This window comes from Notamacropus eugenii, chromosome 5 (genome assembly GCF_028372415.1).
Source record: "Notamacropus eugenii isolate mMacEug1 chromosome 5, mMacEug1.pri_v2, whole genome shotgun sequence".
NCBI lineage: Eukaryota > Metazoa > Chordata > Mammalia > Diprotodontia > Macropodidae > Notamacropus > Notamacropus eugenii.
In genome coordinates, this window is record NC_092876.1 from 353,685,034 (window position 1) to 353,712,648 (window position 27,615).

Sequence of the window (27,615 nt, forward strand, 5' to 3'; positions counted from 1 at the left end):
ATAAGTGTAACTAATACTCTGAAGACTGATGAAAGAGTAATAAAATCACCCTAATTTAAATATCCTATCTTTCCTTGTAGCCTCCTAGAATACGTTATTTTCAGGACTCATGGTCCTTCCGCCCTTAGCTTCCAGAGGCTGGAGGATCACTTAATGGAGATGTAAAGATTTCTGTTTTAGGACAGAGTGGGGCTAGATTACCTCTGAGATCTCTTCCCTTTAAAACAGAAATGCTTCTCCTACACAGCTGGCCAAATGCTAACTCTTGAATTTAAAAAATTTTTTTAAAGGAAGGGCCACTGTAACTAGATGCACATTTGATTTTGCTTCTACTTCTCTGTCCCCACATCCTTTAGATCAGGGTTCTTAATCTATGGTCCTAGATTTCAAGAGGGTCCATGAAACTGGATAGAAAAAAATTACATCTTTATTTTCACTAACCTCACTGAAATTTAGTACTTTATTTAAAAAATAAAAATTCATAACATTTCCAAAGGTTGTACCAGATTACAAAAGGGTTCCATGATATATATGAAAAGATGAAGAACCCTTGACTGAGGCAGCTAGGTGGCACAGTGAATAGTCCTGGAGTCAAAATGACCTGAATTAAAATCTGGTCTCAGATACTTACTGGCGATGTGACCTTAGACAAGTCACCTAACCTTTGTTTACCCATTTCCTTAACTTTGCAAAACGGATATGACATTGGCACCTGCCACCAAGGGTTGCTTTGAGAACAGAAGAGGAAAAAATTTGAAAAGCACTCTCTAAAGCTTAAAGTGTTATGTAAATGCTAGGTATCACCATTATTGTGTGCAAAGCTTAGAGACAGAGAAAGCATTATCTTCATTTTTCCCAATAGGAAAAGTGGATCAGAAAGGGTTATTTGCCCTGGCTAATTACTAAGTGTCAGGGCAGGAATTAAAATGCTGGTCTTTGCAGAGGGCTAGGCATAAATTGATGGATTTTTTTTTTTTTTTTGGTCACCTTAATCATCAACTGGAGTTGTCTTATCCCTACAGCAATGAAATTCACTTTGCTTAGGCTCGCTCACCAATTTATTGAAATTAATGAAAGCACCTTAGAAAACTTTAGTGTTGCAGAAAAGCAACATGAGATGGGGCTTTAAAGACTTACTTTTTATTGGCAGACTAGTAGATGGTTTAGATTCCAAGAGAGAAGCCCACATACTGGCAATAACTTTGGAATGGGAGGCTGTGTGGTACAATGGTGAGAATGCTGCTGAAACTGCACTCCCCTGGCATCAGTTTCCTCTTCTATAAAATGAAGGGAGTAGATCACCACTAAGTCCTGTCCAGCTACAGAGCTTTGGGCCCATGATCTATAAAAGCAGCCTTAGTACAGCGCTGTATCCGTTTTCTTAATGGCATAATGCTGTGTTATGCACAATGGCATAACATACACATACAAAAGAAAAAAAATTCTTAACAGTTACAATAGGCTCTTTTAATATAAATCACAGCACAGCTCTTTTCCTTTTAAGAAAACTTTATTTCCCACTTAAGCAATTTGGTCACAACACAATATTTTACATAAATGGCAGTTATTTTGAAATCTTCATTTTAAAGGCTCTGTTATCTGAGATGATAAAATCATATCAATACAAGAAATATTAAAAAAAAAAAGTGCAAATTGTACTGTACACATCTTCCACAGCATGAGTGAGTGAGGTTTAATTCTGCATATGTTTACCTCTGTCAGTACTGCTGGGCCCAGCTGTTAAAATGGAAAATTTCCTGGCTTTCCTTCAGTCTGAAATCAACAATCAGAACCAGGAATGTAATCTTTTAACGAAAGGGCTCAACAGTCACATCAACTAAAGCAGTCCAATACGCAATTTATTACATTACAACTGATGGCATCTGCAAGCTAGATGATATTACATCTTCCAGTGGCTTCAAAGGATGATCAGAGGTTTTTTCTTTGAAGATCGTACAGTTTTACTTGCCACAATAGGGCTCTATCTCTGGTTGTAAACCTTTTTCTTTCCCTTTACAACGTGAAATGGTTATAGCTGAAAGGGACTACAATACAGGCTTAGAATATGCAAGGGGAGGGCCTTGCACAGAGTAGGCGCTTAATTAAATGCTAGTTAAACTAGGAAAAAAAAAAAACTTGCACAGTACTCCTCAAGCCTGACTTGTAGGCACCATCTTACAAAGGAAGCTAAACCATTAACCATTTAGTCTTTGGCCTCTTGTGGATCATACAGCAGTGCTGAGCACAGTGCCAGAAACATAGTGAGCACTTGAAAAATGTTAGTTGACTGAATACAGCTAAAACTCACAATACCCACTATAATGTGGAATTGTAATAACTATCCATTAGGAACAGAAATGAATCCAGCAAGCTCATGTCACATGAATCATCACAAACATCTACAATACAGGAGTGCATTTCATTCAGCAATAAGCTAGGCATGGCTATCTTCCTTTTTTTCCCCACCCTTTTTGTGGTTTGTTTTTATAAAGTAAAAATGGCACACTTGTTAAGCTGCTTACATTCTACAGGGATACGTAGGCATTATACAGAAACACACAGAAAGGCAAACTGGATTTCAAACAGTAACCTGAAGTGAAAGGCTTTTTATAATCCACTGCTTGTCCTATGAAATTACCCATTTCTCTGACTCTAAAAAGTAGTAACTTATGGCTAAAAAGAGAATTAAGACCATATAAACCTATTTTATTTGTCTAGACTCAAGAAGCCTGGAAACCTCACAGAAGAAGAGAAACATCCTATCAGAAAATGTGCTTCTAGATCACATTTTCTGCTTTTATTACCTGCATGCGCACACATGCGTGCATACACACACATACACACACACACACACATACACACACGCACGCACACACGCACACAGCTCCCTGCCTCCCCAAGACCTCCTGCGCCCCCACTCTCCTTCCTCTACCCTCCTGAATTCCCAATGGAATTTTCGCCCTTGCTAGCAATGTGAATATCCTTGGGACTACCAGAGAAAAAAAAGACACTTAAATTTTTTTTTTTTTTTTTTTGCAGTTGGTCGAAGAGACTATAATCAGAGCAGAATGAGAAAGCACCGCTGTTACATAGTATGGCAGGAGAAATAAAATGGTGTTTGTGAAGTCACCAAATTACTGGGGAGGAGATCCAGATTTATAAAACTGAATTTTTTCAAAAAAAATACAAATACACAGTTAAGGAAATACAAACACAGCATAGTTAAAGGCAAAATAACCCCAATAAACATACCCATGGTTATATTTCTCATCAAGGGCACCCAAAAACTGAGAGAAATTATGTTGGCAACAGCGCATTTTAGAGTAGACCCTTAATAAAGCTTAACAAAGCACAAAGTGCTTCCTGGGCATCACAGTTTCTGTATTTAATTGGGTGTTACTCTTCTCACAGTCCTTTACTAAATTTTTTCTTTGAATCTTTCCAGGTGATTCTGTTTTCCCCTCCTTTCCCCAGGACAACAGCATGACTAAATTAACATTTATAAGGACACATTTAGAAGGCATAACTTTTCCTTAAGAGTTAAAGACGGAAAGGAAGTAATTTATTATGCTTCATACCTATTGCTTGTAATCACTGGATCATGGGAATACCACCGGTTGTAGATCTGGGCCAAAATGAGATGTGACCTCATCTAATCTTGGACTACATAGGAGAGGCAAGGCTAGGATGGCTCAGTCTAGAGTACCCTGGAGTAAGAGGATTTCCCCTTAGGACCCACTCTATGGGATCTTGAAAGACTATGAGGAGGATCCAAAGTTCATTTTTGTGTTCTATGATCTTCTGAATTTCTGCAATTCACCCTAGGCCATCATGGTGGTGAGAGGCAGTGTTGTATAGTGGAAAGGGCACTGGATGTTGAAAGACATGGTTTCAGATCCTGGCTCCATCACAGATTTGTTCCAGCTTCAGCTGAGTGGCTCCAAACAAACATGTCACCACCTTAAAGCATCTCAGTATCCTCATCTACAAAATGGGGTTACAATTACTGATAGCAGCTACTTGGCTCACAGGGTTGCTGAGAAGAATACACTCGTAAACTGCTATAGAAGAACTTCTCATCTAAACCTAGAACAGAAAATTCCCTATATACAGCTCTAGACCAAAAAGGGACCCTTGGGTATGCCAAGGCCCCTGTCTAAGAATTAATGTAAATGCTATGATTATTGGATACTCTCCAGAATGGGTGATTAAAAGTGGAATATACAAACTATCTACACATTGGAATTTTACTCATTCCAACTCAACCTTGAATAGATTTTTATAATTTTTGCTTCTTTTAGAAACTGCTGATCCAAAACTCCCGAAGGTTCCAATACCAATAAACAACGATTTAATGGGAAGGGGGAAATGGCACAAATCTACTTGTTGAATGCTGATAAGACAGAGTTACACCAAGGAATCAGCTCCATCCCAAGTGGAGCCTGGAAGGTTGGTTCCTTTATAGCCAAGGAGTTGAAATCTATCTGTAAATATTTGGGTGACAGTTATCTGATCCTATGGACTGATGCCTATCTCTTGCATCACACCTGCCTTTGGTCATTTTGCAGTTCACTTTTACCTTGACAACAGTATGATTAGGGGATAAGAATGAGGGAAAACTTGCCCTATATTCTGCTTGTGGTTAACCGTTCAATGATATAACTAGTAGGAAAATAAAATTCATGGCCTAAAATAAGATCCTCCACCATACATCTGACACTCAGGGGAAGTGGTAAATAACAAAATCCATTTTTCTTTATCAAAAAAATTATACAGACAAGAATAATTGGCCTCAAACCTTACAAGTTTCTAAAATTATAAAATATCTTTTCCCTCCCTGGAACACCTGACAAAGGAAAAGACTATGTATTTGAGAAGTACAGCTCTAGTTCTGTTCCCCAATGCTGCCTTCTTGTACTTATCCCAATGGGACTCCTGTTTTACCACTGTTAAATAAACAACTACAGTCAGTTGCCACAGGAAGCAATTTCTCCCTGGGAGTCAAGTTACAGTCCTGTGTGGAATCTGGTTGTTCTAATGAGCTAAAAACTGTCAGCTAACACCGAGAGACCAGGGATAGAAATAGTTGCAAATGAAAGTTATAGGAAGTACTGACATTTCTGAATTATGTACAGTTTATGGAGATATAATAAAAATGCTCTAAAGTAACATTCATAGAAAGACTAAAAAAGGTGGCAGTATTTTCCCTTCACTGGCTGTAAACAAAGTCATCTTTAAGGAGTTACTGGTTATCTTTGGGCTTACAAAAGGTTTTATCCATGACATCAAATATTCCTGAGGGTTATTCCCTCCCCCAAACTGAATCATCTTATTTCTACATCATATTTCTAAGACTGAATAATCCCTTGCGCAGAAATGCTGTTTCTCTGAACTATCTTAATTTTCTGAAGTGCAAGGAAAAACACACAATTTAGTGGCATTTTGGGAACAACCGGGGAATAGAGGAAACAGTATATACCCTGTTTTCTTCTCTTCTCTAGAAACTGAGAAGATGTGAGAAAGGTAAATGGAAAACAACATATAAGTGCAATGGGAAGACAGCAACTAACTTCCCAAAAGGAGAGTTCATGCTGGAATACAATGAGAATATTAAAATATGGGTTCTGCAGTGTACTACTAGAAACCGTTAACTTTTTAAATACATAGATGGAAAAAAAAAAGTAAGCCCTTGGTATTAGTCACCCCCACAAGGCAGAAGCAAATATTTCTCCTCTTGTGGAAATCATGACAATCTTTTGCCAACACCTTACCAGGTGAACCATGGAAAACTTGAATTTCTATTGGTGTTATTTATATTAAAGAGATACATCCTTAGGTAGAAAAATACACATACTCACAAACACACATACACCCATAAGGTTCTGCATCTAGGCTTAAAAATGACTGCTATACACAATACTGACTGTAACAATGGCCTTTATAATTATATTTGATTGTCCTTTCTTAGATGTGTAGTATTAGATTAGGCCCCTGCTTCATCTAAGTTTCTACCCTGCTTCTTAAGGCCTTGTACTTTATAAAGTGACAATTGCCTTATAACTATCCCTAGAAAACTGTGCTTTCTGAAATACCAGGAGATAAATTTGCAATCACTTTCCACCCAGAAATATGAAAAGCAGTGGTCACTTCTTAACTTCTTTGCCCCTATGCAAATAAATACTTGCATATTCATAATATACAAAGCATCCTCCACCCACCCACCCACCCACCCTTAATTCTTAGGATTTTTCAAATCTATCACCCTTGATTATGAAGCAATTTTCATTTTACTGAGGGAAAAATTATTTCTCTTGTCAGTCTGCATTCCTTAATCTCTATCCTTTTCAACTCCTGGTGATGGAGAATTCATTAGGTGTTCAGAAATGAATGGCTCTACTTTCACTATTTGAATATAAAAATCTCTAAATTGTGAGGTCAGGAAGATATTTAGCTTCTTTCTGTTACAGTCTCAAAAACCTGAGCGTGGCCTCATAGTGCCTTTGAAGAAATTGGTGCTAGAATGAGAAGCCTGCAAAGGGTTAAGTGGAAGTGTGATCCCAGAGGCACCCTCCCCTCCGGAGATGGGCACAGAAGGCATTTCAGACAATGTCCTCCGCAGGGGGGTGGAGTGTGCGTGTGCCCAGGCTAGAAAACTGATGCCAGTTCCGTAGGAAGCCCCGATTATACTGGCCTGTATCCACGATCAGCCCACATAGGAGCCGGCGCCCAGTCTTTTCTCGAAGGGCCTGCTGAACCTCCCTCTCAGTCACATTGTAACTGATGTTTATCATTTGGATCAGGAAAATATAGGCCATGCCTGCTGTTATGATCACGGAGTACCACACACAGGTAAAGGAGAGAGCAGAGCTGGGCAAAGAAAAAGAACAGCAATTTAGCACTGTTGTTTCCCACAAATTAGGATAGTCCTTACTATTCTAATGAGATGTATCTGATATTCTTCACCCAGGAATTCCCAAGTCAAGCAAGAAACATTATAACCTGTTTCGTAGATAAGAAAGCTAACACACTGGCTGGAATTCTCTCCCTCCATATCTCCATCTCTAGGCTTCCTTCAAGTCCCAACTAGAATTCCACCTTCTACACTTTCCACCTTTCCCCTTCTCCCTTAAAGCTAGGATCTTCCCTCTGGGATTATCTCCAGTTTATCATATACGTATGTCTTGTCTGTGCATGATTGTCTGCACTCTGTCTCCCCCATATGACCGGGAGCTCCTCGAAGGTGGTCATTCTCCACATCTGCCAGTGCTCAGCACAAAGTCTGGCACATAACAGGTGCTTAATAAATGCTTGCTGACTTGACTATAGCAATGCTGTAAACTCAAGCACACTCTGGAAAGGAAACCTGGGAATAAATCCATTCAGCCAATATCATTAATTAAATGTCTATTATCTTATTTCTGTTTAGTATAATAAATGCTAATGCTATTTAGTATAATGCCAATGAACATCCATAAGTGAGACACAGAAGCCTTATATTTAATTATAAGACACGCAAGGACATTGAAAAGACTCTTTCCCAACATTTTCCAACCATTTCCAACATTTTTTAGTGACCTAAGTGAAGGCAGGCATAGCATGCTGAACGACAGACTCAAGATCCAATAAGACTGTAACAGACTAAAATAATGGATCACGTCTAATATCATAAATTCTAAATAGGGATAAATGTTAAAGTTGAGTTTAAAAAAGCAAACAAAACTGTACCACTATAGAGTAGCAGAGATGGAACTAGGTGAGTTCTGTACAGAAAGAACAATATGAGTCAATAGCCAAACCCAGCAACCTCAAAATGTGGTCCACTTTGCTGCTGTTGAGTAATTTCAGTTGTATCTGACTCTTCATGACCCCATTTGGGGTTTTCTTGGCAGAGATACTGGACTGGTTTCCTATTTCTTTCTCTACCTCATTTTACAGATGAGGAAACTGAGGCAAACAGGCTGAAGTGACTTGTCAAGTGTCAAACAGCTAGTAAAGTGTCTGAGACCAGATTTGAACTCAGGAAGATGAGTCCCCCTGATTTCAAACCCAGTTTTCTACCTGTACCACCAACCTCCCCTGTAGTCCTCTTAGGACTCATTAATTTCTATTACGGTATATAGAATAAGGTTGATTGCCTGGATGGCAAAGGATCTGGGGATGATCAGTCCAGAAAAAAGGAAGACCTGGGAGCACAGTAACCATCTTCAAGTTTTGGAGCCTGGTTACCCAGAAAGGGGATTAGGCTGATTCTGTTTGTTCCTTCAGGAGATAATGAGAGTGGAGCAAGAATGGGTGAAAACAAAAGCAACTTACATTTGGTTAAGTATAAGGGGAAAAAACTTAACAATGGGAGTAAATTCTCAATAATGGGAAGTCTTCCAACACAGCCTGGGTGACACATGGTCAGGGATGTTGAGGAAGGGACATTGGCTCACCTAGAGTTGGAAAGATGACCTCAGATCCCTGCTAATCCAAGAAGTTTTTTTTAATTTTTAAATTTCCAAATTCAAGTACCCTAAAAAGAAGGAAGTAATAATCACAGGGAAGAAGGATATTTGATCTCTACACAATTCAGTCTTTTCAGGGGTACTGCTAATAGGGATTCATGCAGATGTCATCCATGAAAAGTTAGTTAGGAATAAATTCATGTTCAATCATAGAACAGCTGAAAATGCCCAGGGAGATACAACTTGTCCATTTTCTCATTTGACAAGGAGGGAGATCAGATGAGCTGTCCAAGGTCAGTTTGTTGAGGTCAAAATGGGACTAGAACCCAGGTCTTTTGATTCAAAGTCACTGTCTTTTTTTTTTTTGGAGTGAAGTGACTTGTCATATTTGAACTCAGGTCCTCCTGACTTCAGGGCTGGTGCTCTATCTACTGCACCTCCTAGCTGCCCCTTGCCTCTTTCAACAATACCGCAATCATCCTCTTTCTCTGCAATGCTTCACTACATAAGTTACCATACAGCTACAAAATGGCAAAAATCAGCAGTCGCTACTACCTTGGGTCAGGTTCTACAAAATTCAAGTTACTACGAACACATGGAAATTTGGTCGAACCATCATTTGGGTGTAACTTAATACTGATTTTGTTCAATAATTTCACACTCACACACACACACGTAGGTAAGAACCTTATCCAAGCTAGGAATTGGGAGCAGATTAATCGTGATAATCTAGTTCGTGATTTCCAAATCTTTTTTGTTATGTGATCCACTTGAAGATGACTAAATTCACTGTGCAACATACCAAACAATGGCTTCGCCAGAATACTGTGCTGATGTAACAAGAGAAGGAACAAAGAGAATTAAGACTGAGGATGGTTTTGGGGGGAGAGGAGGAAGGAAAGGGGACAATGTTAGGAAACCATTGAACATCTGGACCTTAACAAGTCTCAAGAAGGTGGGAGTAAAAAGAAGAAAGAAAGCAGACAGGCGCAGCTTCTAGAAGTCTGGATAGGGAAGGAGCCAAATCCAGAGATCTGATAGTACCTCAGTTTGCCATGACATTTAATCAAGTCCTGGGATGTCCCAACACAAAGACTAGAAAAGATGGACCTCATTATCACAAGAAATGGGAGAGCAAAAGGAAAAAGGAAAAGCCACAGAGGCTATTAAAATTGACAAGCATTTATTAAGTGCTTACTGTATGCCAATCTCTGGGCTAGGAGATATAACAAAAATGCAACAATCTTTGCTCTCAAAAACATATATTCTATCAAGGGAAATGACATGAAGGTACAAGAAAATATAAACAGATGTCACTTCAGAGGGTCACTAGCAGCTGAGAAAGGGGTGGAAAGAGTTAGGAAGGGCTTCATGTAGAAAGTAGAACCCAAGCCAAGCTTGAAGGGAGCTAGGGATTCTAAAGAAAAGAAGTAAGCAGGGGAGCCCTTTCAGGTAAAGGCACAGAGATGGGAGATGGATCTTGTGTGGAAGGAATAGTAGTAAACGGTGATAAGTGAAAACCTCAAGAGACAGAGTTTGAGTAATTAATAATCAATTTTTTAATTAAGCTAGCTAATAATGAATACATTGATGACAGTGATTTCTCTGGGTAACAAAAGATCCCCAATGAAGACCCTGAAAGCCTTAAATAACCCTTCTGAAAAGGAAGTCCTTTGACAAGTGAAACATCAACCCTAATGGTGGACATTTAATGAGGAAATGGGCTAAAAATCTTCAGCTCCTTCTACTGAGAAGTGATTTGATCTTGAGAGACTCAGCTGCCTCCAGCAATCTGGACAGGATAATCCACTTCTACCCAGACCACTCTAGTTGGCTTTTTTCTAATGAACCCGGTTACCCTACACTCTAATGAAGGGGTACAAGGGCAGGGGCTCCTTTCCCCAGGGTAAGGACTCACCCAAACTGGATTCCATTTATACTCTAAACAGAAGCTAAGTCTCCCGGTTGGGTGAGGTCCCACCCAAGACTGAAGAGTATATTCCTGGAAGGCCAAGAGTAATCTCATCAATCAGTCATGTCCTTCAGAGACTGACTTTAACAAAGACTTGGGCCTTAATGAAGACATGGAGAAAAGCCTGGATCCCAATTTAATGACTGGTTATTAATATAATAGTACAATAATAATTTCTCTCAAAAGTAGAACTTTTTAGCTAGAAGGTAGTATGTGTGAAGAGAAGTAATATATAATAAGTCTGGAAAGTTCAGCTGAAACCAGATTGTGGGGGCTTTAAATCAAAAACAGTAATTTGTATCTGATCCTAGAGGAAACACTGAGCCACAGCAGCATCCTGAGAAAGGGAGTCGGGGCATGGAGAGGGTTGGTGGTGTTTAACACGGTCAGACAAAACTCTTAGATTCAACACTTGTAACATGGACACTCGGTGATTGATTAGCAGTTTCATTATCTGGTAACATGAGATACTAGTAGAGTGCTAGATTTGGAGTCAGGAAAGCCTGGGTTCAAATCTTGCCTCTAACAGTTATTGTCATGTAATTCTAGGTAAGTCATTCAATTTCTGTGAGCTTCAGTTTCTTCATCTGCATAATGGAGAATAATAACAGTCATTACCTCAGAGGATTGCTGGGAGGATCAAACTTTTATTTACACACACACACACACACACACACACATTCATATGTGTATATATATATATATATATATATATATATATATATATATATATATATATACACATATATATATACATATATATGTGTGTCTCTGTGTGTGTATGAGAGGAGAAGCGAAAGGAAGACAAGAAAACAGAAAGAGGAAAAGAGGAGAAGAGAGAGGAAGAAAGAGAGAGGAAGAGGCAGAGACTTTGAAAAACTTTTAAAACACTACATCAGTTACTATTATTACCATTCCTAGTGGTTCCATATATAAATGGTCACGCAAATTTGGAATATCCACCCCAAATGTTCACAGAGACTGTGCCCAACCTGTGGTAGAGCATTCCAAGCTTGTATTGGTCTGATCAGCCACAGTCGGACACACTGAAACTTCACTTTATCATGGTGATGTCATTTTGGTCCTCTTCGAGAACAAAGGACAACAACCAACCAACCAACACGTCAAATGACCAAATCAGATGGATTTCTGACTGTATCATGCAGGAGATCCTAGCTCCACAGGCATTCTACAAAACCCATTCCCCCTTCTCACAGCCTCTCCCTTTGATCCCATTTCTCACCTGTAGTTTGCATAAACTCCTGGGCAGTAGAAAAGAGCTGTGAAGACGCTCCTATCTCTACAGATGGTGTCCAAGGCCAGGGTGATCCCATACACAGAGGTGACTAAGAAGATTGACAGTGCAAGGATGAACGCTTGATGATTGGATTCTCCAACACAGCTATTGATCCTCAAAAGAGGTGAGGGGGGAAAACCATTATTTTTAAAAAACTATATAGATAATTCACTTATCACAAACAGCAATGCAGATGTTAGAACCTAAGGGGACTGTCTGGGTCACAGGGGCAAAGCATGCCAGAAATAAGGATGTCAATATCACAGACTAACAAAAATACTTAGAGACTTGGGAATATGGGCTCCTTATTAATGTTCTGTTTTATTTATGACATTAGTTCAAGTCAGAAGTAGAACATGGCTCCCAAACCTGACTATAACTTTAATATTATTTACATCATAAGGAAAGCAAAAATACCACCTTATGAAAATGTGCAAATAACTAAATTAAAAGGTGCTTTTAACACCAGTAAAGGAAGAAATATAACAGATCCAGAAAGATTCAGAAACAAAAACAATAACAGAAAATAGGACTTAAAATTGGGAGATAAACAGACTATAAAATCTGAGAAGGATAATCTTGAAAGATATTTATGGTAAAGCACCCTAGTGCTAGTCACTTTTGTCCATTTGCAGATAGGCAGACTCAAGCATGAAAAAGAGCTCCTTTTAATGTATGTGGAGAGCATCTGCCTGCCCATCGGCAAATGGGCACCTGTCCAAAATAGAATATGCATGTAATTATGTCTACTTTGTGCATATATGTATGCCTGTTATACACTGATATATCTGTATATAGTCAATGAGAGAGCATCAAGAGAGAAAAATCTGAAACTCTTTGGGGAAAACATGCCCCCTAAAAGTAAGGACACACCTGAAGGTAAATGCCAGCAACATAAGAACTTTCACTCCCCATAGCAACCTTGGAAAAAAGAAAGACAGCTATTTCTCAGACTGTCTCATGCAAATTCTCCCGAATGGTTAAGTGATTAATCAATCAACTAACATTTATTAAGTGCCAACTATGTGCCAGGTGCCATGCTATAAAAAAACAAAAATAATATCTCTGCCTTATCTTCAATAGAAAACAAGCTATTCAGGTGAATCCTACAATTAGTAAGTAATAATTAATTTATGTGATGGTCTTTTTTTCCTTCCTTTTGTTTTTGGAAGATTTAAGTTTATTTTCACAATGGAGGAAAAAAAGCCTAACACCAATATTCAGGCGTAATTTACTTTTCATACAAAGTGTCACCTTTTAAGTAGTATGATGGTGAAGTAAGCAAGTAGTATTCAGGATTGATAAACTCATATAAATCCAGATTTATATAAGTTTACCTTTGAACATTCGTGTGTATTCAGAAAAGGCAGCAAATCCATCTTCCAAAGGCTGTTCAAGAAACATCAAACATTTATAAAAGGTTGAAAAGTCACATGTACGTTCCTTCTTGCTTAATCAGTGGTGACTTAAGTAGTACAAAAGGGGGCCATTTCTCCAAATCAGTGTTACATCTAAAGAGCTTTAGCTTGCAGCTTCCTATCAAATGCTGTTGAAATCAGCACGGAACAGCCAAAGTGATTAAGGAAGCTTGGGGTGAAGAAAATGGATAGTAAAAGTGTTTTAATGCACTGTTGATACAAAAGGCCCAGTTAAAATGCAAAAAATAAAAAAGGAGAGACAGAAAGGGAAAGAGAGAAGGGAAGCTACATTAGGCTACGTATTCAGAAAGCATCACACTCCATAGATTCATAATACAGAGCCAATCTTGAAAATGGATTTAACTGTGGTCTCCTTAGAAAGTCACTGACAAATTGGGGGCGGGTTTGGGGAGATGATCAGAGAGATGGAAGGGCTTAAGGGGAATGACTGAAGAGCTAAATCTGTACAGCTCAGGGATGACTAAGTGGAAGCATGATAACAGTCTACAAATATCTGAGAGGTGTAAAAGACAGGAAGCTAAGGAAGGGAAAGAAGAAATGTAGCTCAAAGAGTCCTACAACCTATTTTAGTTTAAACCAGGGGTTCTTAACCCTTTTTGTTCCATGGATGCCTCTGGTAATCTGGTAAATCAGCCTATGGGCCCCTACTCAAAATAATGTTTTTAAATGCATAAAATAAAACATAGAGTTAAGAAAGGAAACCAATTAAACTGCTATAAAAATGTTTTTTAAAAAGCTCACAAATCCTAGGTTAAAGTTTAATTTAACTTTAATTAAATTAATTTTAATTCCATTTTATGAGGCTTATTTAAAACCTCATTCCAAGCTCCCAGAACTTACCAGATGCAATGATGATCCATTCTTCTCACACACACTCCACATATCCGACAATGCCATGCCCGGGCTGGCCTCACCAACTGGCACTTGGCACACCAGTCTTCCTTCACCTTGTTGGGACTTTCAACTAACATCTTAGAATAGCTCTTAGGGTCATCCTTTACCATTCTATTGTTGACACTGCCCAGTGACTCTCCAGGAAATCCTTTCACTTTCTCCTGCCCTTTTCTGTTTAATAACTCAACTGGGTTGTTACTTGGAAGGCTGCCATTTTGTACAGGACTTTTGAGGTAGCCAGGATTCTTCTTGGCTTGACGTAGGGCTAGGAGTATCAGAAATAATCCGCAAGTGAGAATAACCACTTGCCCGTGTCCCACCCGGCCTTTGGGGGCCACTTCTTTAAGAAACACATAGTACATGTAGCCCAAGGAGAACAGCCCCAAACTCAGAAAAAACAGGGTCCGGTCTTTCCTCCTGTGGGTGAGGTAGTAATACCCCAGTGCCAGGGCAGGAAGGGAGGTCAAGATGATAATGCCCAACAGAAGATGCCAAGAAGCTACATGGAGAAAAACTGGTAGAAGGATGATCGGTGGGATAATGGTAATGTTGACCTTTTTGGCCCCCCTAAGCCAAGGAATTCGGAAACGATCGGAGATTGTGTCCATGATTCTCTCAAAAGTCTCTGGGTGCAAGGATTTACATGTAATCCACCTGTGAGGAAAAAGCACATGTGTCCTCTCAAAAACAAAAAGAAAAAAAAAATGAAGGCTAATAAGTCAAGCCAACAAGCATTTATTAAAGGCCTACTATGCCAATCAAAAAAATTTATTAAGCGCCTACCATATGCTAGGGAATGAGCTAAGTTCTGGGGGCACAATGAAAAGCAAAAAAGACAATCCCTGCTCTGGAGAAGCACACCGTCTTTAAAGGGGGAGACCACATGCAAACAATCAAGTATCAACAAGCAACAGATGGAATAAACCAGAGATAATCAAGAGGAAAGGCACCAAAATGAAAGGGGATGGGGGAAGTCTCCTTTAAAGGGTGGGATTTTAGCCTGGACCTGAAGGAAGCAAGGGAACTCAGGAGGTAGGAAAGAGGGAGTAAGAGGAAGACAGGAGAGGGAGTGTCTTGTCCAAGGAAAGTGGATGAAAAAAAAAGGGGGGGACCAGGGGAAAAGGGAAATAAAGCATGAGAAGAAGAGAAACTATAACTAACCTATGTCACAACACTCCAAACAACTTTTTAGTTCAGGTGGCATTTATTTTTAATGGAGGGAAAATGTTTACAAAACCTATAAAAAATAAAAGCTATTTTTCCAATTAACAAATGGAAACAAATATTTACTGAACATCTGCTGTGTATAAAGTACACAACCAGGCAACATAAGAGATCTACAATCATACTGGGTGATCCAACACTCAGCGCAGTTTTAAAGTATTAAGGCCTGGATACACAAGATACATGGAAAACTAAATAATAATTCCAACTACTATTTATTAAGCACCTACTGATTTAGAGGCAATGATTTAGGTACTAGAGATACATGAAAAAAAGTCCCCTCACAAAAGGGACTTTTAGTAGGGGGAGAAATACATACACAGATAAGGAAGTCCAAAGCAATGAGGAGGGACCACTAACTGGAGAAACGAGGAAAGGTTCTTGCAGGAGGCAGTAACTGGGATCAATTTTGAAGAACATATGAAGATGGGAAGTAGAATATATGAGGGACAACAAGGAGACCATAGTAGCAAGAAAGGAGAGAGTGAAGGTAAACTAATGTTTATTAGCCTTGGAGGAAGCAGAGCCAGATGGGGAAAGGGTTTAAATACCAAATCTAGGATTTTGTATTTGATGATCTTAAGAGGCCAAATGGAGGCCACCGCACATTTTTTGAGGAAGGCAGTAAATTGTTCAGACCTGTGCTTTAGGAGAATCAATCTGGTAGAAGGGAGAAGGTAGGAAACCAATTAGGAGGTTCCTGAAAAGTCTGGGAGAAAAATCAATCCACAAGGGTTTATTAAGTACCTACTGTGTGCTAGGTGGAGGCAGCTAGGTGGCTCAGTGGATAGAGTACTGGCCTGGAGTGAGGAAGACCTGAGATCAAATCTGGTCTCAGACACTCATCAGCTGCGTGACCCTGAGCAAGCCACTTAATGCCATTTGTCTGTTCCTTCACCTGTAAAATGGGCTGGAGAAGGAAATGGCAAACCACTCCTGTATCTTTGCCAAGAAAACCCCAAATGGGATCACAAAGAGTTAGACATGACTGAAACAACTAAACAACAACAAACGTGCCAGGTATTATGCAAATACAAAGAATGAAGCAAAAAAAACTCACATGGAACTTATATTCTAATGGGAGAAACAAGAATACCTATACGCCCTTATTAAAGGGGCAAAAATATGAAGAGAATACAAAAAAAAAAATACAAAGTGTTTAAACATAAGGTAATTGGGGAGGGAGGGCATTAGCACTGGAGGGGATCAGAAGATGCTTCATGTAGGAGCAAGATTCTATGAGGAAAGGAGGTCATTCCAGGCATGAGGGACAGCCAGGGCAAAAGCAGGAAGACAGGAGATGGTGTATTAAGTGTGAGGCACAGAGGCAAGGCCAGTTTGGTTGGATAGCAGAGTATGGGAGGAAAACTAATCCATGGTAAAGACGGAAATAAGGATGGGGCAAAGTTGTGGAGGGCTTTGAAAACGAAATCAGCCATTTATATTTGATCCTGGAGGCCACAGAGAATCAGTGAAGTTGACTAAGTATTGGTCATAGCTGAGCTTAAGGAAAATTACTTTTGGCTGTTAATTTGTTAGGGTCTAACGTGAGAGATGTTGGGGAAGTAGACATAACTAAGACTTGTCAATGGACTGGACAGGTGGGGTAAGGAAAAGTGAGCAGTCCAGGATAACACATGGCTGTGGAGAAACTGAGAGATACAAAAGCAGGCAGAAAGAGACACAGAGAAAGACAGGCAGAAGAGGGTAGAGAGCCTAGGTCAGAGCCTCCATAGTTAAGGGGCATGATCTAGATGATGAGCCAACAAAGAATGAAAAGGAGTAGGAGGTCAAGAGTGACAAGGGAGAGGAGTGATTTGAAAGTAGAAGTAATGACTTGATTCGAGTAATGAGTTGTGGGAGAACTGAGGCTCTTAACCAAAGTGAAAGAGAGTCAAGGCATAGGCAGAGATAAAAAGATAGGATATTATGGTCAGATAAAAGAGAAATGTCAGTTTTTAATTAGGGAAGTGGAACACTTATGAATAATGAGATCCAAATGTGTGACCAACCCTATGGGTGGCTGACACGGGGTAAGCTGACATAGGAGAAGCTTTAAGATGGAAGCTGATTTGCAGGTCTTAGGGTAGTAGGAGAGGAAAGGAAGATGGTGAGCCAGGTGCTCATGTGAAACAGGCCTAAATTAGGGTGGCTTCCAAACCAGTGAAGACAATAGATTTGAGACATGAGGTGGGGACAGAATCAATGATACTTGTCAACTTTGCCAAGTGAAGATATAGGGAAATGAGGGAGAAGAGAGATTCAATGACTTGGAGGTTGCAAACCTTGGTGACTGGGGGAATGGTGGAGCCCATGACAGAAATAAGGAAGTTAGTGTGAATGGTCTATTTAGGGGGAAAGATAATGGGCTGTTTTGGACACACTGAGTTTGAGATGCCTATGGATCATCAAGGCAGAGAGGATAGACAAGGAGTCAAAGATGTGAGACTGGAGCAAAAGAGAGATACCTGATGGATAGATAGAATCACATAGGAGGGATACATAAGAAGCAGAGTTGGGAAGAGGATGGGAGAGACCTTAGAGGCTATCTAATCCAATTTCCTTTACAGATGAAGAAAATGAAGCCAGAAGGGTTAAGTGAGTCACCCATGGTCACACAGGCAGTAAGTTAAAGAAGTGAGATCTGAACCCAGGTCCTCTGACTCCAGAACCAGATCCAATGTCTTTTGATGATAACTTAGGCAACAATTTACACAACTATAACACTATAAATTAAAATATCACTAAACAGAAGCCAAACTCTAAGTAACTAAAAAACAATGACCCTAGAGAACAGATAATGAAACATCCTCCCTCCCTCCTCTTGGTAGAGAAGGGACATTTCAAAGACAGAATGTTGCATCATCATAATCATGATTTATACAATGTAAAGAGCTGTAAGGTTTGCAAGGCACTGTATATCTTATCACATTGGATCCTCACAACAATCCTGTAAGGCAGGTATTATTATCTCCACTTTACAGATAAGAAAGATTAAAACAGAATAAGTGACTTGCCCAAAGTTACACAGGAGTGTGAGATGGGATTTGAACTCAGGTCTTCCCAATATCAAGTCCAGAACTCAGGCACTGCCTCACCTTGCTCCCTCCAATAATAGGTAGGCTTTTTATAGCACTTTTTTTGCAAAGCACTTTACAAATTTCTTATTTGATCCTCACAACCACTCTAGTAGATAGGTGCTACTATTACTCCCATTTTACAGATGAAAAAATTGAGGCAGAGGTTAAGTGACTTGCCCAGGGTCACACGGCTAAGTAAGTGTCGGAGGTAGGATATGAACCCAGGGCTTCCTGACTTTAGGTACAGCACTCTGCTCAATGCACCACCTAGCTGTAAAGACTGGCAGTCACCATATCAATGTTTTTTTGTTTTTTTTTTTACCAAACTGCTTTGCTTTATTAAAGGGAAAACTTGCATTGTGACGCAAACACAAAAGCTATCAACGAACTTATTTCCAAATGACATAAAATCAACCTCACAATTATGAGATGCAGGAGTCTGCCTCACCCGTTCATCTGAAAACAATCTGCGGATTTCAGTGGATTGTAAGCTCAGTAGGAGACAACAGCTATTATATAGCAGCCCCTAAAAAAGCTAATACAATTTGACACTACACTGAGGAGCTGCTAATCCTGTCATATACGGCCCCATTCTGAAGCCTACATTTTAAGGAGAACCTCAATAGGCTGGAGGAGAATGCTTAGGTAGGAGACTCAAGATGGTGCAGGGCTTTGAGTTCATGACACATGAGAACTGGGGGCATTCATTTGTTTTGGGGTTTATCATCCAGTCTTTGGAAGTGCTGTCAACAGAAAAGGGTCAGCCAGAGACAGAAATGGCAAATGACAGCAGTATCTTTGCCACAAAAACCTCAAATGGGGCCATGAAGTGTGAGACACGACTGAACAACAACAGATTTGGAATGACTTGTTTTGCTTAGTTCTAAAGAGAAGAGCCCAGAACAGTAGATAGAAACAGCAAATGAACCTTGATACAGGATAAACACTTCCTAATAACTAGTTACCCAAAAGTGAAAGGGTCCCTCCTCTCAAAACCTCAGATCTTCAAGCAAATGCTGGGTGATCACTCATCAGTATGTACTAGATGAGTTGAAATGAGTTGGGGTAAATGGCTACTTCCCTCAGTGAAATTCTATGATTTCTTAATCTTGAAGTTAGATTTATCAAGTTCAGAGAAGGGGAGGTTGAGGTCCACTATATGATTTTGTAATTATCAAAGAGGCTTAGAAACTGTTGAGAAACCCTCAATACCCTAACCCCAAGAAGTCAATTCAGAAGTCTCCCTCTCCTCAGCCAAATCCAGCCTGCCACCATGGCTGCCTTAGTCCTTGAAGCAATAGAAAACACGTCAAAAGGCAGTATGTAAAAAATTGCTGAATGAATGATATAGACGCTAAGTGCCACAAACATTCAGTGGAAGGACAGACCATGACAGGCTGGGGTTGTCAGAGAAGGTTGGATGTCAGATGGATCCTGTAATTATAGAACTTTAGCCCCCGGAGGACCTTGGAGATCTAGTCTCCTAGATCAGCTCCTCATTTATAGATAAAGAAACTGAGACCCAGAAAAAAGGGACTTATCCAAGATTACATAATAAGTTAGCATCAAAGTCTGTCTCCTGACTCCTGCTCCAGTGTTCTTTCCATCATGCCTCAGTTGGAGGCAGCTAGGTAATACAGTAAATAGAGAACTGGACCAGAAGTCAGGAAGACTCAAATTCAAATCTGACCTTAGATAGTTAGTAGCTGAGTAACCCTGGGGAAGTCACTTAACTGCTATCTGCCTCAGTTTCCTAATCTATAAAAAGGGCTGTCATGAGGATTAAATGACATAATATTTGCAAAGCACTTTGCAAACCTAAAATCATCATAAAAATGCTAGTTATTTATCTGCTTATTTATTTCTGCTTTTGTGGGAAAGGGTAAGATTTATTAAGCATTTATTGTGTTCTAGGCACTGGCAACATAAAGACAAAATTAAACTGTCTCTGCCATCAAGGAGCTTACAATATTGACATCTTTTGGGTTTTTTTTTTCATCAGTCATTTAGAATATACCCCCTTCCTCTTGCCTCCAACACTGAACCCTCCCTTGTAACAAAGATTAAGGAGGAAGAGACAGCACAAGCATTTATTAAGCCTCTATTATGTGCTAAACATCATAGTAAGTACCTTACAAATATTATCTCATTTGATCTTTAAAACCACCCTGAAAGGTAAGTGCTAATATTTTCTCCATTTTACAGGTGAGGAAACTGAGGCAGGTAGAGGTTAAGTGACTTGCTTAGGGTCACACAGCTAATAAACATCAGAGGCCACTCAACTCAGTCAGGTCTTCCTGACTCCAAGTACACTGAGTACTATCCACTGAGCCATCTAGCTTTCATAATATAAGATATACAATTAACCAAATATTGATATAATGATTTGATCTGACAGTGTAAGAAATATCTTGCCCAGTCATTCTGGAGAACAATTCGGAACTACACTCAAAGGGCTATAAAACTGTGTCAACTCTTTGTCTCAGCAATACCACTACTAGGTCTGTATCTCTAAAACATCAACGGGAAAAGGACCTATCTGTCCAAAAAATATCTAAAGCAGCTCTTTTTGTGGTAGTAAAGAATGGAAAATTAAGGAGATACCTATCATTAGGGAATGGTTGAACAAGTTGTGGTATGTGAATGTAATGGAATACTATTGTTCCATATGAAATGATGAGGGGGATAGTTTCAGAAATCCTGGGAAGACTCATATGAACTGATGCAAGGTGAACTGAGCAGAACCAGGAGAACCTTGTATACAGTAACAGCAATACTATACAAAGATTTCACTATTCTGATCAAGACAGTGATTCAAGACAATTCCAAGGGATTCCTGATGAAAGATGCTAGCCATCTCCATGGAGAGAGTTCATGAACTCTGAGAACAGATTGAAGTATAATTTTTCACTTTATTTTTCTTGCCTTTTATTTAGCAACATGGCTAATATGTAAATATGTTCTCCATGATTTCACATGTATAATTAATATACTGCTTGCCTTTTCAATGGGGGAGGCAGAGAAATAATTTGGAACTCCAAAGTTTTAAATAATGAATGTTAAAAATTAATAAATTACATATTTTAAAAAAATACTCCAGTCCCATAGTCTCTCACCTTTCTGAAGAAAAAAGGACCACTATGAGTTTTAGGGAATAAGAATAATAATAAATTTTTAAGATAATCAGAAGGTGGTATGTAAAGACAAATCAGAGGAAATTAAAGTGGGCATACCAAGTTGGAAGGTATTTGCAATTTAGGTATTAAGCTATGTGGGGTCTACCAAAAGGAACAGAAAACAATGAATAGAGGTAATGCCTTTAAGAAGAACCAACAAGATATAATAAGTGATCAGACATAGAGACAAAGGGAAAAAGAAGGAAGGAAGAGTCAAAGGTAGCTCTAAAGCGTTGAGAATGATAGAATTCATAAAAAGTAGGGAAAAGAAAAGGGGCAGGGGGACAGCCTGAAAGAAAAGAAGGCAAATTGAGGTAGTCAGAAGCATAAAAAGTACGGATGTCAAGAAGGGAGAATCAGTTTACAGACAAAGATGAATCCATGCTTAAACATTATGTCTGGGATAGCTAAATGAAAATTTATATCAGACAGGTGATATTGTAGGACTAAAGCTCAGAGAAAGAGCTGGAAACTCCACTTTGGAAGTTCTCAACATAGGCGTGACTCCCCTCAGAAAGAGAATAGCTCTCCTAGACAGAAGAGAGGAAAGAACAATAAATATTTCTTTTTAAAAAATGGATAATTTATTTTAAATTTTAAGTAATTTATTTTTAGTTTTCACCATTCACTTCTATAAGATTTTGAGTTCCAAATTTTCTCCCCAATTTCCCCCACCCCAACTCAGCATGCAATCTGATACAGGCTCTCTCTCTCTCTCTCTCTCTCTCTCTCTCTCTCTCTCTCTATATATATATATATATATATATATATTCATATTAAACACATGTTTAGTCATGTTGTAAGGAATTAGAACCAATGGGAGAAACCACAAGAAAGAAAAACAAGAAAAAAGAAAGAAAATAGTATGCTTCAATCTGCATTTAGACTCCAGAGTTCTTTTTCTGAATGTGGATAGCATTTTCCATCACAAGTCATTAGGAGTTGTCTTAGATACTTGCACAATAAATATTTCTTAAGCACTATGTGAGAAATGGTATGTCGTAGTTGATGAGAGGAAGCTTAGGAGTTGCAATTTCCTGGCTTCAAAGCCATCTTCTGATATATATTTGCTGGGTGACCCCAAGATCTGTGACCCAGGCAGATCATACAGCTTTACATTTCAGAAGAGTCTCTAGTCTGCATCAATAAAGGAAGCTTTTTCACCAGGGAGATCTTCCCTACAGAGATGAAATCACTTGGGGAGGGGAAAATGCCACAAGGCAGAACAAAGCTGGGGACCAGGAAAGATGTCTAAAAAAGCATGGGTCTCTGTTGTCAAAGAGCTTCCAATCAAAGAAAATATAATATTCAGGCAGAAAAGCTAAAGAAATTGTTGCTGCAAATTTGAGCTTTCAGGCTATTAGGACAAGCATTGTCTCAGTCAGTAAAACTAAGTAGGGCAAAAAAAAATAATGAAACTTACTAATTACTTACACTATTTAATACAGATCTTGAATCATCATCAACTACCTAGAACCTGTATGAAATCATCTCTCAAAAAGTAGCATCTTTTTTAGTGCTGGTTTCTTTTCAAACATGTGTCATTGTAATTACTGTATTATTCAACAAGTATTTATTAAATACCTACTATATGCCAGGCACATTAAGTACAGAGCATACAAATACAGTGAATGAAATAATTCCTATTCACAAGTAGCTTATATTCTAATACCTGACTATACACATTCATTACAAGAAATCTGTTGTGGTTTTTTTTTTCTTTAATGGGGTGAATAGGGAGAGAAAATAGACTTCTGTTAATAGTCTTTAATAAGTTAAATTAAATGAACAGTTTAATATTTTAAACAGACAATTATATATAAAAATGCATATAATTTACATTAAACTTGAAGAGAATAACTCAAAAATATACAAGGTAGCTAAAAGTTAAGTAGTTTGAAAAGGGAGGTACTAGTAATTGGGAAAATAAGGGAAAAGATTCATATAGAGAAGATACTTGCACTGTTTCTTGAAGGGAGAGAGAGCCTATGAGACTGAGGTGAGGACAGAGGGCAATCCCAGAATGGGAAAGAGCCAATGCAAAGAGATAGGATGTGATATGAGAAATGGAGAGAAATGGTCGATTGGACTGGGAATCTCATTCAATGAAGCTACAAGGATAAGGATAAGTTGGGCAAAATTGTGAGGGGCATTAAAAGCTAAAAGAAGAGTTGATATTTGATCCTACAGGCAACAGGGAGTGACTGAAGCTGAATGAGGAGAGGACTGTTTCAATCGATTCCGAGCTTCAGGAAAAATCACTTCACCAGAGCAATGTCTAGGACAGACTACAGAGGAGGGAGAATTGAGGTGGAGCTCAATTAAGAGACTATTACAATAACCTAGAGAAGAGGTGACAAGGGCTGAACAAAGGTGGTACCTGAGTCTAGTAAAAGATGAGCACGTTGAGCTTTGAGGCTTGTCCAAAATGGTTACACAAATGCACCAACTGTATCTGGGAACTCTAGCTATTTCATTTTTTCTCCTCAAATCATTATAGGTTCTACCAATTCAGCAATTTGCAACTACATGACTTCTTCACCTCAAAAGAGTTATATAAGGAAAAATTAGGTTTCCAACAACTCTACTCTTCTCTTCTTATGTCTCCCACATGGGAGCAATTTTAAAACATTTATAATTATGTGAAGAGTGGATCTAACCCATATTATTACTGCTGGGTACAAAAAGCTCTTTCTAAATGGTTTTTAATGGTTACCTTTTTTAATACTACTTTCCATCCTGGGGTCTAGAGCACAAAAAGTTGAAAGCAACACAATACACTGCAATGCTGCTTCCTTACCCTAACATCATCCAGCCCACTTGAGGGGGAGGAAGGAAATAAGCATTTATTAAGCACCTCCTTTCATTTGGCCCTTCAACAGGGTAGGTGTTACAATTATCCTCTTTTTAGCGTTGAGGAAGCTAAGGTAAGCAGAGGTTAAATGGGAAAGGGAAAGGAATCATCAGTTAAGTGCCTACTACGTGCCAAACTTCTTACAATTATTATCTCATCCTCACGAAAGCCCTGGGAGGTAGGTGCTACTGTATCTCCATTTCACAGATGAGGAAACTGAAGCAGAGATTAAGTGACTTGCCTGGAATAAGTGACTGAGGCTGGATTTGAACTCAGGTCTTCCTGACTTCAGGTCCAGTGCTCTATCCACTGCACAACTACCTGCCTCAATTTCAGTTGAGGAACTTAAATCCTAACAAAGATTCAGAGCAAAATAGTTGGGGTCTGGTTTGTTTGGTTTTTTTTAAGTTTTATTAATGTGTTTCCTTTCCACCTTACCAGCATTCACAGATTATTCCCACTCAGTGAGAGCTCTTGTAACAAAGTAGATAAGCAAAACTAACACAGTAACTTCATTTGAAACATTCTGTATCTGTGGCCTAGCAAACCTACCCACCCTCATCCATTTTGTAAACGGAGAGAAATTATTTTCTTTTCCTCCCACCACTGTCACCCCATTGAAGAAAAGAAAAAATAAAGAAATTCTTGTGACAAATATTCAGTCAAGCAAAACAGATTCCCCCAATGACAGCACACACGCACACAAAATTTGCATGTATCTCATTCTGCATCTATTACCTCCCCTGTAATGAAAGCATGTTTCCTCACTGGTCCTCTGGAACCCATTTCAAAACTGAAAATGATGTTTGCAGATTACAGGGCTCTCTGCGAGAGCTACGCATTCATCATGTTGCTAGCCTCTCCAATAAAGAAAACTCTGAAAAGAGGTTACTAAAGACTGAGTTTCTTGGGGTGGATGCGTGAGCATAAAAATCTCCTTAAGGGCCAGGGCCAGGGCCAGAGCCTGATCTATCAAACCTGAACCAAGAGATGAAGCTTACTGACATTTTGTTTATGCATTCATTTTGCCACAGCCAATTTACCATGGTCGCCCCTATTCCAAGGTATCAAAATGGACAAAGTAGAACATCGAGCCAGAAAGATCTGAGTTCAAATCCAGCATGAGACACTTAGTAGCTCTGTGACTCTGGGCAAGTCAGTTAACCTCTGTCTCAGTTTCCTCATCTGTCAAATGGGTAAAATAATAGCACCTACCTGCCAGGGTTGATTTCAGGATCAAATAAGATAATATTTATAAAGTGTTTCACAGACCTTATATAAATGATAGCTATTAATTTCATCTAGTCAGATATTTATGCATTGATGTAATCAGTAATTTACTTCCACAAACCCCATTATTTGACATAAGGAGCTAAAACACTAGGAAAACCCTCAGATATCTAAAAAAATGGTTCAAGGGCAAATACTCAGGGTTTGGATATTAAAATATTAAAGATTCAATAGGAACCTGGAGAGGTAGCACTATGTAGTGGAGAGAGTTGGCCTCTGAATTTGAAAGACTTGGGTTCCAGGATGGCTGTATGTCTCTGGGCAGGTTATTTAACCCCCAGTACCTCAGGATTTTAAGTTGCAGAAGACTCAATGATCTGAATTGGGGAAGAGAGTGGCCTTCCCAGGAGTAAAGGCACAGGAGGAAAAAATTGACTCTTACCTTTCACAACCTTCATCAAGATCTTGGCAATCACAAAAACTAGCAACCAGATGGTTCTTTTCCCCATTTCGATCTATGTATTCACAGCAGCATAGGGGTTCCAACTCAGGCTCTTCAGATTTCTTGTTCTTTACAGTTTTCCTGTTCACCTTCGGTGCCATGACCAACCCCTATCAGCATGAGCGGAAGAGCCCTCTAGGAGGAAAGAGTGCAACTGAGTACACCTTCTAGTCAAAACACTCACCCCCCTAGGTGTCTCTGGTTACTTTTAGAGATCACAGTCGTCAACACCCAAACGTACTCCAGGACAGAAACCGGGAGGAGGGAGGGAAACCACTTCGCTCAGGATTTATGGTTTCTCTTCAAAGCCTGGTGAGAGAGGGGGCTGCCAGGCCCTTAGGAGTCAATCTGTGGCCTCCAGCACCTCCCTCTCCCTCCGGTGCAGGGATGCTTACGGTTCCCATGGCGACCGTGGACCACGCTCCCAGAAGCCAGGCCAGGGAGAAGGAAGCCGAGACCCACCGACAGAAGCAGCCCGAACCCAACACACCTGGCAGGCAGGGAAGGTACGGGGGTGGGCGGGGCGGGAAGGGCGTGCCGACCTCGGTCAGGAAACCCCGCGGAGAAGGGAGACTCGCTTTTTTCAAGAAGTGGGAGGGGAGGGGTGGAAGGTCGGAGTAAGAGGAAGGGGAGGTCAGTAGGAGGACAACGGCTGCCATTCCTGGACGGAGGCTTGGGGAGGGCTTTATACGCCCGATCGAATTTAACCCTCACGACATCCTAGAGGAAGGGGTGGCTGGAGGGGGTGCAAAGATCATTCCCATTTCACAGAGGATAAAACTGAGGTTCAGAGGAGCAGTGACTTGCCCAAGGTCACGCATCCTGTGCAGGCGCACATCGGGATTCGAATCTCGGTCTACACTCCAAGTCCCGCCAGTCCACGGCGCGTGGGCGTGGGGGTACGGGGAGTAGAGGTGTGGGGTGCGCGAGGATCAACCCTCCCCGCAAGCCCTGGCTCTCCGGCTGCGGCCCCGCCCCGATCCGCCCTTGACCTTGGGCGCTGAGTGATCGTTACCTTCGCCGAGGAAACGCCGGCCGAGGAGGCGGCGGCGCGGGCTCCTTCGGGCTCCCCCAGTCCGGACCGGCGGGGGGCTGCAGCCCGGGAGCCAGTGCCCCAGCGCCCCGCCCCACCCCGCCGCCGCCGCTCACCTGGCAGCCCCAGGCGGCCCCCGCCCCGGCCCAGGCTCCGTTCAGGCTCTCGCTGGAGCGCAGCCCTCGGGCGGCGGCGGCGGCTTCCGACGTGGCTCCCGGACGGTGCGGCCGCCGCCACCTCCTCCTCCAGCCTGGCCCCAGCCGGCGCCCCCGCCCCCGCTGTCTCCTCCGCGGTCCTCGGAGCTTCCGGGTGCCCCGCCCCCTGACGTCGGGAATCCCCCCCCTTCCCCGCCTTGCGGAAGCCCACGTGCGAGGCTTCCCCAAACCCGGAGCCCGGGCTGCGTGCGGACCCCTCCAGGTCCCACGGAGATCAAAGGGGCTTCCCAGCCGTCGAGCCTCTGCTGATGG

General features: G+C 40.5%; 1 protein-coding gene across 4 annotated transcripts; it reads right to left on the minus strand.

The window, feature by feature from the left end:
• Positions 1 to 6,231: 6,231 nt before the first annotated feature.
• ZDHHC23 (zDHHC palmitoyltransferase 23) lies at positions 6,232 to 27,392 on the minus strand. Of its 4 annotated transcripts, none has more exons than XM_072613966.1 (5): positions 27,265 to 27,392; positions 26,056 to 26,250; positions 13,996 to 14,703; positions 11,663 to 11,821; positions 6,232 to 6,867 (listed from the first exon to the last, which is right to left on the minus strand). In XM_072613966.1, the coding sequence occupies exons 2-5, from the start codon at positions 26,214 to 26,216 to the stop codon at positions 6,600 to 6,602; spliced, it is 1,296 nt and encodes a 431-aa protein (XP_072470067.1). In that variant the 5' UTR covers positions 26,217 to 26,250; positions 27,265 to 27,392; the 3' UTR covers positions 6,232 to 6,599. The 4 variants fall into 4 exon arrangements, with proteins under 4 accessions (XP_072470067.1, XP_072470064.1, XP_072470065.1 ...); XM_072613963.1 differs by having other exon boundaries at positions 11,663 to 11,830; XM_072613964.1 differs by lacking the exon at positions 27,265 to 27,392 and adding an exon at positions 27,131 to 27,238 and having other exon boundaries at positions 11,663 to 11,830.
• Between the last annotated feature and the right edge of the window lie 223 nt (positions 27,393 to 27,615).

What these genes read in the sequence shown, in the direction of transcription:
- ZDHHC23 (XM_072613963.1), bottom strand. Translation starts at nt 26,216, where the DNA reads ATGGCACCGAAGGTGAACAGGAAAACTGTAAAGAACAAGAAATCTGAA. An exon ending in CTTGATGAAGGTTGTGAAAG is followed by an intron (nt 14,704 to 26,055) that starts GTAAGAGTCAAT and finishes TTTTCCTCACAG; the next exon opens with GTGGATTACATGTAAATCCT. An exon ending in GGAGTTTATGCAAACTACAG is followed by an intron (nt 6,868 to 11,662) that starts GTGAGAAATGGG and finishes TTCTTTGCCCAG; the next exon opens with CTCTGCTCTCTCCTTTACCT.